The sequence below is a fragment of the Nerophis ophidion genome, linkage group LG01 (genome assembly GCF_033978795.1).
Source record: "Nerophis ophidion isolate RoL-2023_Sa linkage group LG01, RoL_Noph_v1.0, whole genome shotgun sequence".
Lineage (NCBI taxonomy): Eukaryota > Metazoa > Chordata > Actinopteri > Syngnathiformes > Syngnathidae > Nerophis > Nerophis ophidion.
Genome location: NC_084611.1, coordinates 12969847 through 12986041, shown reverse-complemented (window position 1 = coordinate 12986041; position 16195 = coordinate 12969847). Strand labels below are relative to the sequence as shown.

Genomic DNA, 16195 nt, shown 5'->3' with positions numbered 1-16195 from the left:
GTTATTAAGCTAACATTAACATGCTAACGTTTTATGCTAGCATCTAAGATCATTTTTTTCACTTAAACCAAAACTTATTTGGTTAGGACATGTCTCTGTCTTAAATTATACTAACTGTTCTCAATATAACAAGCTAGCATGAGCATGTTTGCATTTAATGCAAGCTTTTAGCTTCAATCAAAATGATATATCAAATTATAAAAAAGAAATGTTTGACAACCTATGGCAACTTTTTCGTTGAAGCCATAAAACGATTAGAATGTGTGGGCCATCTGGGTCCTTACGGATGTCAGGATGGCCGAGCGGTCTAAGGCGCTAAGTTCAGGTTGTAGTCTACTCTGTAGGCGTGGGTTCAAATCCCATTTCTGACAAGAACATTTTGGATTTTCCTCACTGTGAGAAGAAAATTACTAATTCATTTTATTTATGACATGAACTTTTTCCTGTTATACTGCTAACATTAGCATTATAACTATAGTATGCTAACATTTTAATGCTTTCATCTAAGATCAATTTTATTATTTAAACCAACACTTATTTGGTTTGGACACGTCTCCATTTTGCAAGCATACTAACAAGCTAATGTTAGCATGCTACTGTTTTATCCTAACATTTTAGCTCATTTTGTACGTTTAAACCTAACAATCACTGATTTTTTATATCTTAACATCAGCATTCTATCTATAGGATGGAATATCATCATGCTAACTTTAGGGTGCTATTTTTCTTATGCTAGCATTTTTGCAAATGTTTTGATTGAAAGCTAAAATTCTAACAAGCTAATGTTAGCATGGTACCGTTTTTTTTTTTTTAATCTTTTTAGCTCATTTTGTATTTTTAAACCAAACAATCAGAGATTTTGATACTTGGCGCAATCTTAGAAGTATAACTTCTTGTATTTTAGCATGCTAATGTTTTATGCTCACTGAATGTTGAAACCTAACAATCAGGGATTTTAACTAACTAATTTAACTAACTTTCTATGCGATGATTAACTTTTCCTATGTTAGCATGTTAACGTTTTATACAAGCATTTAAGCTCAATTTGACCATTAAAACCACCATTTATTTGGTTTGGACATGTCTCCATTTCCTAAGCATGCTAACTGTTCTCAATATAACAGGCTAACATTAGCATGATAATGTTTTACGCAAGCTTTTTAGCTTCAGTCAAAATTATATATTCAATTGTAAAACAGTAGTTTTTGACAACAAACACAAACTTTGTACATGAAGCCATTAAACCATTAGCATGTGTGGGTGTGTCCGACCCTATGGCTGTCAGGATGGCCGAGTGGTCCAAAGCGCTACCGTCTACATAGATAAAATGAATTAGTAATTTTCTTCTCACAGTGAGGAAAATCAAAAAGTTTTGTTGTCAGAAGTGGGATTCGAACCCACGCCTACAGAGTAGACTACGACCTGAACGTAGCACCTTAGACCGCTCAGCCATCCTGACAGACATCAGCCCTGACACGCCCACACATGCTAATTGTTTAATGGCTTCAACAATAAAGTTGCTATATGTTGTCAAAACAACTATTTTATAATTCAATATATAATTTTCATTGACGCTAAAAGCTTGCATTAAATGCTAACATGCTAATGCTAGCTTGTTATATTGAGAACAGTAAGTATGATTTACTGATTGGGAAGAAAATGATACATTTATTCATTCATTTATAACACGAAAAACATTTCCTCTGTTATTATGCTAACATTAAAATGCTACCATTTTACGCTAGCATCTAAGATTATTTTTTATCACTTAAACCAAAACTTCTTTGGTTAGGACATGTCTCTGTCTTAAATTATACTAACTGTTCTTAATATAACAAGCTAGCATTAGCATGTTAGCATTTAATGCAAGCTTTTAGCTTCAATCAAAATGATATATTGAATTATAAAACAGTCGTTTTGACAACATATAGTAACTTTATTGTTGATGCCATTAAACCATTAGCATGTGTGGGCGTGTCAGGGCTGATGGATGTCAGGATGGCCGTGCGTTCTAAGGAGCTACGTTCAGGTGGTAGATTACTCTGTAGGCGTTGGTTCGAACGCCACCTCTGACAAGAACATTTTGGATTTTCCTCACTGTGATAAAAAAAACCTCTAATTCATTTTATCTATGACATGAACTTATCCTGTTTTCATGCTAAAATTAGCATCCAGCTGTTGCATGCTAACATGCTAAACTTATCTTATTTTACCATTTTGATGCTAATATTTTTTGATAATTGTATTTGTATAAACCTAAAAATCTTGGCCTTCGATACATGGCATTGTCAGAAGTGTGCCAACTTTTCCTATTTCACCATGCTAACATTAGTTAGCATGTTATTGTTTTATGCTAGCATTTTAGCTAATTGTAAGTATTTGAACCTAAAATTCATGGCATTTAATACTTAGTGCTATCTTAGAGGTATGCTAACATGTTTTAAATGATCATGCCAACATTAGCGTGCTAATGTTGTATGCTAGCATTTTAGCTCATTTTGATGATTGAAAGCTAAAATTCATGGTTTTTGAGACATGTCTCCATTTGACAGGTATACTAACTTTTCCCATTACAACAAGCTAAAGTTAGCATGCTTATGTTTTATGCAAGCTTTTTAGCTTCAATCAAAATTATATATTCAGTCATAAAATAGTAATATGTGATAACAAATACTACATATATGTACAGAGCCATTCTGCCATTAGCATGTGAGGCCATGTAAGTTCCTGTGACTGTCAGGATGGCCGAGCGGTCTAAGGCGCTACGTTCAGGTCGTAGTCTACTCTGTAGGCGTGGGTTCGAATCCCACTTCTGACAAAAGTGCTTTTTGATTAATCCTAACTATGAGAAGAAAATTACTAATTAATTCGAATCCCAATTCTGACATGAACATTTTGGATTTTCTGCACCGAGAAGAAAAAGATTCATTCATTCATTCATCTATAATATGATAAACATTTCCTCTGTTATCATGCTAACATTACTGTTTTATGCTAGCATTTTAGCTAATTGTAAATATTTGAACGTAAAATTCATGGCATAGCGTGCTTATGTTTTACGCTAGCTTTTTAGCTCATTTTTATGACTGAAAGATGAAATTAATGGGTTTTGAGACGCAGCTCTTTCTTAAAAGTATGCTAACTGTTCCCATTATAACATGTTAACGTTAGCATGCTAACGTTTTATGCAAACACTTTTGCTATTTTACTCGTATGAACCTTAAATTCATGGGTTTTGAGACGTATCTTTTTCTTGCAAGTATGCTAACTATTCCCATTATAACATGCTAACGTTAGCATGCTAATGTTTTATGCAAACATTTTTTCTATTTTAATTGAATGAACCTAAAATTTAGGGGTTTTGAGACATATCTCTTTCTTTAAAGTATGCTAACAGTTCCCATTATAAAAGCTTAAATTAGCATGCTAACGTTTTATGCAAATATTTTTGCTAATGTACTCGTACAAACCTCAAATTAATGGGGTTTGAGACATGTCTCTTTCTTGCAAGTGTGCTAACTATTTCATTGTAACACGCTTACGTTAGCATGCTAATGTTTAATGCTAACATTTTGCTCATTTTATTAGTGTAAACCTAAAATTCATGGGTTTTGAGACACGTATTTAAGAAAATACATATTTGTGTGTTTGTGTGTCTTTTGACCTTGCAGTTTGCTCTCAGCGTTGGACCTGTAGACGTCGCCTAGTTGTGCCACGGTCCTGGCCGCCTCGAGATGCAACATGACCACGTCCACGCCGTCCTCCGCCGTCTCCCAAGGCTCCGCCCCCTCGCCCAGCGCCACGCCTCTCTCCAGCAGGTAAAGGAGGGGCAGGACGTGCGGGAAGCTGGTGCTGGACAGAGGACAGCTTTCTGCGGCACAGACGTGACGTGCGGAGAGGCGTCAGGACAGTTGGAATCGCACAAAAATAAAGAAGTCATGGAGAATGCGGGTATTGATCCCGTTACCTCTCGCATGCTAAGCACGCACTCTACCGTTTGAGCTAATTCCCCTTGCAAAATTGCCCTTGTAAATGGTCACAACAATTTTTACATTTTAAATGTTAAAATCTTTAAAGTGTATGAAAATAGTTTACATATTTAAAAAAGTTTTGTTAAACATGTGCAATATGTTAACATTAGTTATAAAAAGTAAAAATATTAAACAATTATTTTAAAAGTATTTTTAAAAAGTATTTTAAAATGTTAAAAATGCATTGAAATGTTTAACATTTTTAAAATGTTTGAAAATGCTTAACATTTTTTAAAATGTTAGAAATGTTTAAAATGTTAAAAAATGCTAAAAAAAATTTATATGAAAAATCCTTTATAAATGTTACATATTTTATACATTAAAATGTTAAAAATGCTTTAAAAGGTTTAACATTTATAAAATGTTTAAAAATGCTAAAATATTTCCCCAAAAATTTGAAAAATGTTTGAAAAATATTAAAAATGGTTTTAAATTGTTAAACATGTTTTAAAAAATTATATTTTTTTTAAATGTTAAAAGTGCGTTGAAATTTTCAACATTTTGGAAATGTTTGAAAATACCTAAATATGTTTGACAAATGTGTAAAATGTTCAAGATTATTTAAAATATTTAACATATCCATAATTTTTAAATTGTTTTAAATCCCCCAAATTTTTTAAATGTTAAAAATGACTGGGAATGTTATGAATGCACCAGCAGGACTTTTTGTATGTGTGCGCATTGAGAGTTCTGCTATCTGTTGTGTTGTTTTGATAATGAGATCCATTACAAACTTGTTATTGTTATGTTTGTTTAATATATATAGGTATATATCTACATATATAATATATATATATGTATATATATTTTTTTGTTTTTATATATGAATATACATATTCATACTGTATATATAGGTATATATATATATATATATATATATATATATACATAGATATGTGTGTATATACACATACATACATACATATATATATATATCCAGAGAGAGAGAGAGAGAGAAAGAGATATCCAGAGAGAGAGAGAGAGAGAAAGAGAGAGCGAGAGAGAGAGAGAGAGATAGAGAGAGAGAGAGAGAGAGAGAGAGGTAAAAAGCGTGGTCATTCGGGAAATATATAAATAATGAAACAAAATATTTTCCAAAAATTGGTACATTTGAGTACCAGTATTGACTCCTAGGCACCTGGAATTGGTACCGTATCGATTCAATGTGAACAGTACCATCCCTAATCATGATGCAGTACATCAAGTCATGAATAATCATTAAAGTCGACATCTTGCTACATTCCAAGTGTGACTAATCCTTCTAAGACAAGAAACGATAAGAATAACTGATATCACAACATGGTATCACTGCTATAATAGTGTATCATACCTTTGCCTTCATTCAGCCTCATCATGAAGGGCCGCAGAGTTTTCTGGTAGAGAATGGCGCCCTCTGTGTGCCGCTGGCGTAATGTCGCCCAGGTGTGCTCCAGACGCGTCACCTGGCCAGGTGACAAGAGTCAAAGACCACTTCCAATCCCTGGTGGAGTTATGGTTAAGATTCAGCACCCTTAATGCTGCGGCCCAGGTTTGAGGCCCGGTGAGGGGATTTAGCATTTTAGCAACTATGTCTGAGTGGTGAATAATGTGAGAACTTCAGAGTCCCTAAAAAACATGGCTGACCTTGTAGTTTGACAACAACAACATTGTCAAAATGTGTTTTCATGTGGAGAACACAGTTGTCAATCTTGCTACCTACCATGCTACCATTTGAGCTAACTCTCTCATATGTTAAACTCCTTTTTTTATTCCCGGTTGAAAATGTTTAACTGGAGAATGCGGGCATCGATCCCGCTACCTCTCACATGCTAAGCGAGCGCTCTACCATTTGAGCTAATTCCCCTGTAAAGTGCCCTGTTCCCTATTTTCCCTAAACGGGAATCAGACCCAGAACACAGCAAAAAGAGGGACCAATCCTAACCACTAGACTACCAGAGACTTGGTGGATGTCTGTATGAGCAACTTCTTCCTCTCAGAGTCGTACATGAAAAAAAACATCTGTGATATCATGATTGATGACTTTACTGTAGCTAAAATTAACTTAAATGTTAGCATGCTAGCTTGACATGTTAGAGTTAGCGAAATCGATGGCTGAAGTCTTCAGTCTGGTCTCTGGACTGTCTAAGAAGTGTCATGTTACAGGTGACTGTCACACTCAAAAGGTGAGCGTCATACAGTCCCTCATCAAGTCCCTGGTGGCCTAGTGGTTAGGATTCGGCGCTCTCACCACCGCGGCCAAGGTTCGATTCCCGGCCAGGGAACTTTGCATTTTAGCAACTATATCTGAGTGGTGAATAATGTGAGGAACTTAAGAGTTCCAAAAAAACGTGGCTGACCTCAGCGAAACCTGTGTTAAACCAGACGATTTTTTTGCGCTAGATGAGGCATCTCCTCCTAACTATACTAATGCGCATATTGCCCGTGCCCTTAAGAGCGCTCTACCATTTCAATCCAATCCAATCCACTTTATTTATATAGCACATTTAAACAACAATAACGTTTCCAAAGTGCTGCACAGCCATGTTAAAAACAATATTATGCTCCACCAATGAATGAATAAAACAAAAAATAAAACCAATAAAAACAATATAAAAACAAATGATTAAAAACTATTTTAAAGGGTAAAATCAATTAAAACAGTAAAATAAAAATCAAAGTGTATAAAAAACACAGAGGACAACAGAGGACAGAGGACCACGCAACTCACGTAGTGTTAAAAGCCAAAGAATAAAAGTTAGGTTTCACCATAAACTTAAAACACTCCACTGTGGAAACAGTTTGAACATGGAGCGGCAGAGTGTTCCAGGGCTCAGGGCCGACCACAGAGAAGGCCCTGTCCTGTCTCCCCTGGTCTTAAGTCTGGTCTTGGGCACCACGAGCTGGAGCTGGCTATCGGACCTCAGAGCACGTGCAGGAGTGTAAATTTGGATGAGGTCCGAGATATATTGAGGTGCCATTCCATGTAAAGATTTAAAAACAAACAGCAATGTTTTAAAATCAATTCTAAAATGAACAGGGAGCCAGTGCAAACTCTGAAGACTTGGGGTTATATGCTGGCGTTTCCTGGCGCCTGTTAAAAGTCGTGCTGCCGCGTTCTGGACTAACTGTAACTGGGGGAGAGCTTTTTGGCTAATGCCAGCATAAAGTGCATTGCAGTAGTCCAGGCGACTTGAAACAAAAGCATGCACGACTTGTTCAAAAAGGTTAAAAGATAAAAACGGTTTAACATTTACTAAAATACGAAGGTGATAAAAACACGATTTTAAAACGCCATTGACTTGTTTGTCTAGTTTAAAATCGTGTATAGTGACGCCAAGGCTGGTGACTTTGGGACGCACATCATTTTGCAATGGTCCCAAGTCAGTGAGGGCCGGACCAAAAACTAAAATTTCCGTTTTTCCCTCATTCATTATTAAAAAATTCTGGGCTAACCAAGCCTTGACGTCGCATAGACAGTTAAGAATATATATTTGAGCTAATGCCCCTGTTAGACAAGCTAAGCTAGCTGCTATCAGACACAATCACACAAACATAAGTCAATCGGCAAAAGTCCAGACTTTGGACTATTTCAGTACATTTGTCAACGTCTTATATTTTAGTAAGAGTGTTACTGCAGTACTTTAAAGTAATACTACAGTGTGTGTATCCTGAAGGCCACGCCCACTACCAGCTGTCCCCGTCATACAGACTTTACTGATGTCCACACGTTTCCCAAGAGATGGACGACTGCACACATAGGGGAGGATCTCAAACTCTAAAAAGTTCCACTGGAGAACGCGGGCATCGATCCCGCTACCTCTTACATGCTAAGCGAGCGCTCTACCATTTGAGCTAATTCCCCTGTAAAGGTTCCGTGTTGCCAAAGTACTATTTTCCCTGGACGGGAATCAGACCCAGAACACAGCAATATGAGGGAAAAATTCTCAACACTAGACCACCAGGGACTGGATGGATGTCTGTATGAGCAACTTCTTCCTCTCACATGAAGGAAGACATGTGATATGATTGATGACTTAAGCAGGATTTAGCGTAAATGTTGCGCCAGCGCCCCCCGCGACCCCGAAAGGGAATAAGCGGTAGAAAATGGATGGATGGATGGAGGGTTAGCATGCTATCTAAACATGTGAGAGTTAGCGAGATCGATGGCTGAAGTCTTCAGTCTGGTCTCTGGACTGTCTAAGAAGTGTCATATAACAGGTGACTGTCACACTCAAAGGGTGAGCCTCATATTTAGTAAAAACAAGTCCCTGGTGGTCTAGTGGTTAGGATTCGGCGCTCTCACCGCCGCGGCCTGGGTTCGATTCCCGGTCAGGGAACTTGGCATTTTAGCAACTATGTCTGGAGTGGTGAATAATGTGAGAACTTCAGAGTCCCTAAAAAACATGGCTGACCTTGTATTCTGACAACAACAACATTGTAAAAATGTGTTTTCATGTGAAGAACACAGTTGTCAACCTTGCTACCTAGCATGCTACCATTTGAGCTAACTCTCTCATATGATAATCTCCTTGTTTTATTCTCAGTTGAAAGTGTTTAACTGGAGAATGCGGGCGTCAATCCCGCTACCTCTCACATGCTAAGCGAGCGCTCTACCATCTGAGCTAATTCCCCTGTGAAGGTAACCTGTTCCCTATTTTCCCTGAACAGGAATCGGACCCAGAACACAGCAAAAAGAGGGACCAATCCCAACCACTAGACCACCAGGGACTTGATGGATATCTGTATGAGCAACTTCTTCCTCTCAGAGGTGGAGTCGTACATGAAAGAAACAATCTGATATCATGATTGATGACTTTACTGTAGCTAAAATTAACTTAAATGTTAGCATGCTAGCTTAACATGTTAGAGTTAGCGAGATGGATGTCTTCAGTCTGGTCTCTGGACTGTCTAAGAAGTGTCATATAACAGGTGACTGTCACACTCGAAGCGTGAGCCTCATATAATCTATTATCAAGTCCCTGGTGGTCTAGTGGTTAGGATTCGGCGCTCTCACCGCCGCGGCCCGGGTTCGATTCCCGGTCAGGGAACTTAGCATGTTAGCAACTATGTCTGAGTGGTGAATAATGTGAGGAACTTAAGAGTTCCAAAAAAACATGGCTGACCTCAGCGAAACCTGGTTTAAACCAAACAATTTTTTGCGCTAGATGAGGCATCTCCTCCTAACTATACTAATGCGCATATCGCCCGTCCCCTTAAGAGCGCTCTACCATTTCAGCTAATTCCCCTGTAAGACAAGCTAAGCTAGCTGCTATCAGACACAATCACACAAACGTCAGTCAATCGGCAAAAGTCCAGACTTCGGACTATTTCAGTAGTTTTGTCAATGTCTTATATTTTAGTAAGAGTGTTACTGCAGTACTTTTAAGTAATACTACAGTGTGTGCATCCTGAAGGCCACGCCCGTCATACAGACTTTACTGACGTCCACACGTGTCCCACAAGATGGACGACTGCACACATGGGGTCAACTCTCAAACTCTTAAAAACTTTCAGTGGAGAATGCGGGCATCGGTCCCGCTACCTCTCACATGCTAAGCGAGCGCTCTACCATTTGAGCTAATTCCCCTGTAAAGGTTATTCGTTGCCAAAATGCTATCTTCCCTGGACGGGAATCAGACCCAGCACACAGCAATATGAGGGAAGAATTCTCAACACTAGACCACCAGGGACTGAATGGATGTCTGTATGAGCAACTTCTTCCTCTCACATGAAGGATGACATGTGATATGATTGATGACTTCAGCGGGATTTAGCGTAAATGTTAGCATGCTATCTAAACATGTGAGAGTTAGCGAGAACGATGGCTGAAGTCTTCAGTCTGGTCTCTGGACTGTCTAAGAAGTGTCATATAACAGGTGACTGTCACACTCGAAGCGTGAGCCTCATATAATCTGTTATCAAGTCCCTGGTGGTCTAGTGGTTAGGATTCGGCGCTCTCACCGCCGCGGCCCGGGTTCGATTCCCGGTCAGGGAACTTAGAATTTTAGCAACTATGTCTGAGTGGTAAATAATGTGAGGAACTTAAGAGTTCCAAAAAAACATGGCTGACCTCAGCGAAACCTGGTTTAAACCAAACAATTTTTTGCGCTAGATGAGGCATCTCCTCCTAACTATACTAATGCGCATATCGCCCGTCCCCTTAAGAGCGCTCTATCATTTGAGCTAATTCCCCTGTAAGACAAGCTAAGCTAGCTGCTATCAGACACAATCACACAAACGTCAGTCAATCGGCAAAAGTCCAGACTTCGAACTATTTCAGTAGTTTTGTCAATGTCTTATATTTTAGTAAGAGTGTTACTGCAGTAGTTTTAAGTAATACTACAGTGTGTGTATCCTGAAGGCCACGCCCGTCATACAGACTTTACTGAAGTCCACACGTGTCCCACAAGACGGACGACTGCACACATGGGGTCGGCTCTCAAACTCTTAAAAACTTTCAGTGGAAAATGCGAGCATCGGTCCCGCTACCTCTCACATGCTAAGCGAGCGCTCTACCACTTGAGCTAATTCCCCTGTAAAGGTTATGCGTTGCCAAAATGATATCTTCCCTGGACGGGAATCAGACCCAGAACACAGCAATATGAGGGAAGAATTCTCAACACTAGACCACCAGGGACTGGATGGATGTCTGTATGAGCAACTTCTTCCTCTCACATGAAGGATGACATGTGATATGATTGATGACTTAAGCGGGATTTAGCGTAAATGTTAGCATGCTATCTAAAAATGTGAGAGTTAGCGAGATCGATGGCTGAAGTCTTCGGTCTGGTCTCTGGACTGTCTAAGAAGTGTCATATAACAGGTGACTGTCACACTCAAACGGTGTGCCTCATATATGATAACAACAAGTCCCTGGTGGTCTAGTGGCTAGGATTCGGCGCTCTCACTGCCGCTGCCCGGGTTCGATTCCCGGTCAGGGAATTTGGCATTTTAGCAACTATGTCTGGAGTGGTGAATAATGTGAGAACTTCAGAGTCCCTAAAAAACATGGCTGACTTTGTATTCTGACAACAACAACATTGTAAAAATGTGTTTTCATGTGAAGAACACAGTTGTCAACCTTGCTACCTAGCATGCTACCATTTGAGCTAACTCTCTCATATGATAATCTCCTTTTTTTATTCCCAGTTGAAAATGTTTAACTGGAGAATGCGGGCGTCAATCCCGCTACCTCTCACATGCTAAGCGAGCGCTCTACCATCTGAGCTAATTCCCCTGTGAAGGTAACCTGTTCCCTATTTTCCCTGAACAGGAATCGGACCCAGAACACAGCAAAAAGAGGGACCAATCCCAACCACTAGACCACCAGGGACTTGATGGATATCTGTATGAGCAACTTCTTCCTCTCAGAGGTGGAGTCGTACATGAAAGAAACAATCTGATATCATGATTGATGACTTTACTGTAGCTAAAATTAACTTAAATGTTAGCATGCTAGCTTAACATGTTAGAGTTAGCGAGATGGATGTCTTCAGTCTGGTCTCTGGACTGTCTAAGAAGTGTCATATAACAGGTGACCGTCACACTCGAAGCGTGAGCCTCATATAATTTATTATCAAGTCCCTGGTGGTCTAGTGGTTAGGATTCGGCGCTCTCACCGCCGCGGCCCGGGTTCGATTCCCGGTCAGGGAACTTAGCATTTTAGCAACTATGTCTGAGTGGTAAATAATGTGAGGAACTTAAGAGTTCCAAAAAAACATGGCTGACCTCAGCGAAACCTGGTTTAAACCAAACAATTTTTTGCGCTAGATGAGGCATCTCCTCCTAACTATACTAATGCGCATATCGCCCGTCCCCTTAAGAGCGCTCTACCATTTCAGCTAATTCCCCTGTAAGACAAGCTAAGCTAGCTGCTATCAGACACAATCACACAAACGTCAGTCAATCGGCAAAAGTCCAGACTTCGAACTATTTCAGTAGTTTTGTCAATGTCTTATATTTTAGTAAGAGTGTTACTGCAGTAGTTTTAAGTAATACTACAGTGTGTGTATCCTGAAGGCCACGCCCGTCATACAGACTTTACTGACGTCCACACGTGTCCCACAAGATGGACGACTGCACACATGGGGTCGGCTCTCAAACTCTTAAAAACTTTCAGTGGAGAATGCGGGCATCGATCCCGCTACCTCTCACATGCTAAGCGAGCGCTCTACCATCTGAGCTAATTCCCCTGTGAAGGTAGCCTGTTCCCTATTTTCCCTGAACAGGAATCGGACCCAGAACACAGCAAAAAGAGGGACCAATCCCAACCACTAGACCACCAGGGACTTGATGGATATCTGTATGAGCAACTTCTTCCTCTCAGAGGTGGAGTCGTACATGAAAGAAACAATCTGATATCGAGATTGATGACTTTACTGTAGCTAAAATTAACTTAAATGTTAGCATGCTAGCTTAACATGTTAGAGTTAGCGAGATGGATGTCTTCAGTCTGGTCTCTGGACTGTCTAAGAAGTGTCATATAACAGGTGACTGTCACACTCGAAGCGTGAGCCTCATATAATCTATTATCAAGTCCCTGGTGGTCTAGTGGTTAGGATTCGGCGCTCTCACCGCCGCGGCCCGGGTTCGATTCCCGGTCAGGGAACTTAGCATTTTAGCAACTATGTCTGAGTGGTAAATAATGTGAGGAACTTAAGAGTTCCAAAAAAACATGGCTGACCTCAGCGAAACCTGGTTTAAACCAAACAATTTTTTGCGCTAGATGAGGGATCTCCTCCTAACTATACTAATGCGCATATCGCCCGTCCCCTTAAGAGCGCTCTACCATTTCAGCTAATTCCCCTGTAAGACAAGCTAAGCTAGCTGCTATCAGACACAATCACACAAACGTCAGTCAATCGGCAAAAGTCCAGACTTCGGACTATTTCAGTAGTTTTGTCAATGTCTTATATTTTAGTAAGGGTGTTACTGCAGTACTTTTAAGTAATACTACAGTGTGTGTATCCTGAAGGCCACGCCCGTCATACAGACTTTACTGACGTCCACACGTGTCCCACAAGATGGACGACTGCACACATGGGGTCGGCTCTCAAACTCTTAAAAACTTTCAGTGGAGAATGCGGGCATCGATCCCGCTACCTCTCACATGCTAAGCGAGCGCTCTACCATCTGAGCTAATTCCCCTGTGAAGGTAACCTGCTCCCTATTTTCCCTGAACAGGAATCGGACCCAGAACACAGCAAAAAGAGGGACCAATCCCAACCACTAGACCACCAGGGACTTGATGGATATCTGTATGAGCAACTTCTTCCTCTCAGAGGTGGAGTCGTACATGAAAGAAACAATCTGATATCATGATTGATGACTTTACTGTAGCTAAAATTAACTTAAATGTTAGCATGCTAGCTTAACATGTTAGAGTTAGCGAGATGGATGTCTTCAGTCTGGTCTCTGGACTGTCTAAGAAGTGTCATAAAACAGGTGACTGTCACACTCGAAGCGTGAGCCTCATATAATCTATTATCGTGTCCCTGGTGGTCTAGTGGTTAGGATTCGGCGCTCTCACCGCCGCGGCCCGGGTTCGATTCCCGGTCAGGGAACTTAGCATTTTAGCAACTATGTCTGAGTGGTGAATAATGTGAGGAACTTAAGAGTTCCAAAAAACATGGCTGACCTCAGCAAAACCTGGTTTAAACCAAACAATTTTTTTGCGCTAGATGAGGCATCTCATCCTAACTATACTAATGCAAATATCGCCCGTCCCCTTAAGAGCGCTCTACCATTTCAGCTAATTCCCCTGTAAGACAAGCTAAGCTAGCTGCTATCAGACACAATCACACAAACGTCAGTCAATCGGCAAAAGTCCAGACTTCGGACTATTTCAGTAGTTTTGTCAATGTCTTATATTTCAGTAAGGGTGTTACTGCAGTACTTTTAAGTAATACTACAGTGTGTGTATCCTGAAGGCCACGCCCGTCATACAGACTTTACTGACGTCCACACGTGTCCCACAAGATGGACGACTGCACACATGGGGTCGGCTCTCAAACTCTTAAAAACTTTCAGTGGAGAATGCGGGCATCGGTCCCGCTACCTCTCACATGCTAAGCGAGCGCTCTACCACTTGAGCTAATTCCCCTGTAAAGGTTATGCGTTGCCAAAATGCTATCTTCCCTGGACGGGAATCAGACCCAGAACACAGCAATATGAGGGAAGAATTCTCAACACTAGACCACCAGGGACTGGATGGATGTCTGTATGAGCAACTTCTTCCTCTCACATGAAGGATGACATGTGATATGATTGATGACTTAAGCGGGATTTAGCGTAAATGTTAGCATGCTATCTAAACATGTGAGAGTTAGCGAGATCGATGGCTGAAGTCTTCGGTCTGGTCTCTGGACTGTCTAAGAAGTGTCATATAACAGGTGACTGTCGCACTCAAATGGTGTGCCTCATATATGATAACATCAAGTCCCTGGTGGTCTAGTGGTTAGGATTCGGCGCTCTCACCGCCGCGGCCCGGGTTCGATTCCCGGTCAGGGAACTTGGCATTTTAGCAACTATGTCTGGAGTGGTGAATAATGTGAGAACTTCAGAGTCCCTAAAAAACATGGCTGACCTTGTAGTTTGACAACAACAACATTGTAAAAATGTGTTTTCATGTGAAGAACACAGTTGTCAATCTTGCTACCTAGCATGCTACCATTTGAGCTAACTTTCTCATATGATAATCTCCTTTTTTTATTCCCAGTTGAAAATGTTTAACTGGAGAATGCGGGTATCAATCCCGCTACCTCTCACATGTTAAGCGAGCGCTCTACCATCTGAGCTAATTCCCCTGTGAAGGTAACCTGTTCCCTATTTTCCCTGAACATGAATCGGACCCAGAACACAGCAAAAAGAGGGACCAATCCCAACCACTAGACCACCAGGGACTTGATGGATATCTGTATGACCAACTTCTTCCTCTCAGAGGTGGAGTCGTACATGAAAGAAACAATCTGATATCATGATTGATGACTTTACTGTAGCTAAAATTAACTTAAATGTTAGCATGCTAGCTTAACATGTTAGAGTTAGCGAGATGGATGTCTTCAGTCTGGTCTCTGGACTGTCTAAGAAGTGTCATATAACAGGTGACTGTCACACTCGAAGCGTGAGCCTCATATAACCTATTATCAAGTCCCTGGTGGTCTAGTGGTTAGGATTCGGCGCTCTCACCGCCGCGGCCCGGGTTCGATTCCCGGTCAGGGAACTTAGCGTTTTAGCAACTATGTCTGAGTGGTAAATAATGTGAGGAACTTAAGAGTTCCAAAAAAACATGGCTGACCTCAGCGAAACCTGGTTTAAACCAAACAATTTTTTGCGCTAGATGAGGCATCTCCTCCTAACTATACTAATGCGCATATCGCCCGTCCCCTTAAGAGCGCTCTACCATTTCAGCTAATTCCCCTGTAAGACAAGCTAAGCTAGCTGCTATCAGACACAATCACACAAACGTCAGTCAATCGGCAAAAGTCCAGACTTCGAACTATTTCAGTAGTTTTGTCAATGTCTTATATTTTAGTAAGAGTGTTACTGCAGTAGTTTTAAGTAATACTACAGTGTGTGTATCCTGAAGGCCACGCCCGTCATACAGACTTTACTGACGTCCACACGTGTCCCACAAGATGGACGACTGCACACATGGGGTCGGCTCTCAAACTCTTAAAAACTTTCAGTGGAGAATGCGGGCATCGATCCCGCTACCTCTCACATGCTAAGCGAGCGCTCTAGCATCTGAGCTAATTCCCCTGTGAAGGTAACCTGTTCCCTATTTTCCCTGAACAGGAATCGGACCCAGAACACAGCAAAAAGAGGGACCAATCCCAACCACTAGACCACCAGGGACTTGATGGATATCTGTATGAGCAACTTCTTCCTCTCAGAGGTGGAGTCGTACATGAAAGAAACAATCTGATATCATGATTGATGACTTTACTGTAGCTAAAATTAACTTAAATGTTAGCATGCTAGCTTAACATGTTAGAGTTAGCGAGATGGATGTCTTCAGTCTGGTCTCTGGACTGTCTAAGAAGTGTCATATAACAGGTGACTGTCACACTCGAAGCGTGAGCCTCATACAATCTGTTATCAAGTCCCTGGTGGTCTAGTGGTTAGGATTCAGAGCTCTCACCGCCGCGGCCTGGGTTCGATTCCCGGTCAGGGAACTTAAGAGT

At 40.7% G+C, this 16195-nt stretch overlaps 1 protein-coding gene and 14 non-coding genes across 17 annotated transcripts in view; 11 read left to right on the top strand and 4 right to left on the bottom strand.

Moving 5' to 3' along the window:
* LOC133550332 (SH2 domain-containing protein 3C-like) overlaps positions 1 to 16195 on the bottom strand; it is a 108997-nt gene that overhangs the window by 1086 nt on the left and 91716 nt on the right. For all 3 annotated transcript variants that reach the window (XM_061896412.1, XM_061896413.1, XM_061896414.1), the window contains 2 exons: positions 5362 to 5473; positions 3665 to 3871 (listed from right to left, as the gene is read on the bottom strand). In XM_061896412.1, the coding sequence (XP_061752396.1) occupies positions 3665 to 3871; positions 5362 to 5473 (319 nt within the window). The remainder of the gene's footprint in view (positions 1 to 3664; positions 3872 to 5361; positions 5474 to 16195) is intronic.
* On the top strand, positions 289 to 371 carry trnal-cag (transfer RNA leucine (anticodon CAG)). The gene has a single exon. It is a non-coding gene; the product is annotated as a tRNA-Leu (tRNA).
* On the bottom strand, positions 1377 to 1459 carry trnal-cag (transfer RNA leucine (anticodon CAG)). Its single transcript has one exon. It is a non-coding gene; the product is annotated as a tRNA-Leu (tRNA).
* trnal-cag (transfer RNA leucine (anticodon CAG)) lies at positions 2736 to 2818 on the top strand. The gene has a single exon. It is a non-coding gene; the product is annotated as a tRNA-Leu (tRNA).
* On the top strand, positions 8276 to 8347 carry trnae-cuc (transfer RNA glutamic acid (anticodon CUC)). The gene has a single exon. It is a non-coding gene; the product is annotated as a tRNA-Glu (tRNA).
* On the top strand, positions 8987 to 9058 carry trnae-cuc (transfer RNA glutamic acid (anticodon CUC)). Its single transcript has one exon. It is a non-coding gene; the product is annotated as a tRNA-Glu (tRNA).
* trnae-cuc (transfer RNA glutamic acid (anticodon CUC)) lies at positions 9934 to 10005 on the top strand. Its single transcript has one exon. It is a non-coding gene; the product is annotated as a tRNA-Glu (tRNA).
* Positions 10881 to 10952, top strand: trnae-cuc (transfer RNA glutamic acid (anticodon CUC)). Its single transcript has one exon. It is a non-coding gene; the product is annotated as a tRNA-Glu (tRNA).
* On the top strand, positions 11592 to 11663 carry trnae-cuc (transfer RNA glutamic acid (anticodon CUC)). Its single transcript has one exon. It is a non-coding gene; the product is annotated as a tRNA-Glu (tRNA).
* trnaa-agc (transfer RNA alanine (anticodon AGC)) lies at positions 12130 to 12202 on the bottom strand. The gene has a single exon. It is a non-coding gene; the product is annotated as a tRNA-Ala (tRNA).
* trnae-cuc (transfer RNA glutamic acid (anticodon CUC)) lies at positions 12547 to 12618 on the top strand. The gene has a single exon. It is a non-coding gene; the product is annotated as a tRNA-Glu (tRNA).
* On the bottom strand, positions 13085 to 13157 carry trnaa-agc (transfer RNA alanine (anticodon AGC)). Its single transcript has one exon. It is a non-coding gene; the product is annotated as a tRNA-Ala (tRNA).
* trnae-cuc (transfer RNA glutamic acid (anticodon CUC)) lies at positions 13502 to 13573 on the top strand. Its single transcript has one exon. It is a non-coding gene; the product is annotated as a tRNA-Glu (tRNA).
* Positions 14449 to 14520, top strand: trnae-cuc (transfer RNA glutamic acid (anticodon CUC)). Its single transcript has one exon. It is a non-coding gene; the product is annotated as a tRNA-Glu (tRNA).
* Positions 15160 to 15231, top strand: trnae-cuc (transfer RNA glutamic acid (anticodon CUC)). Its single transcript has one exon. It is a non-coding gene; the product is annotated as a tRNA-Glu (tRNA).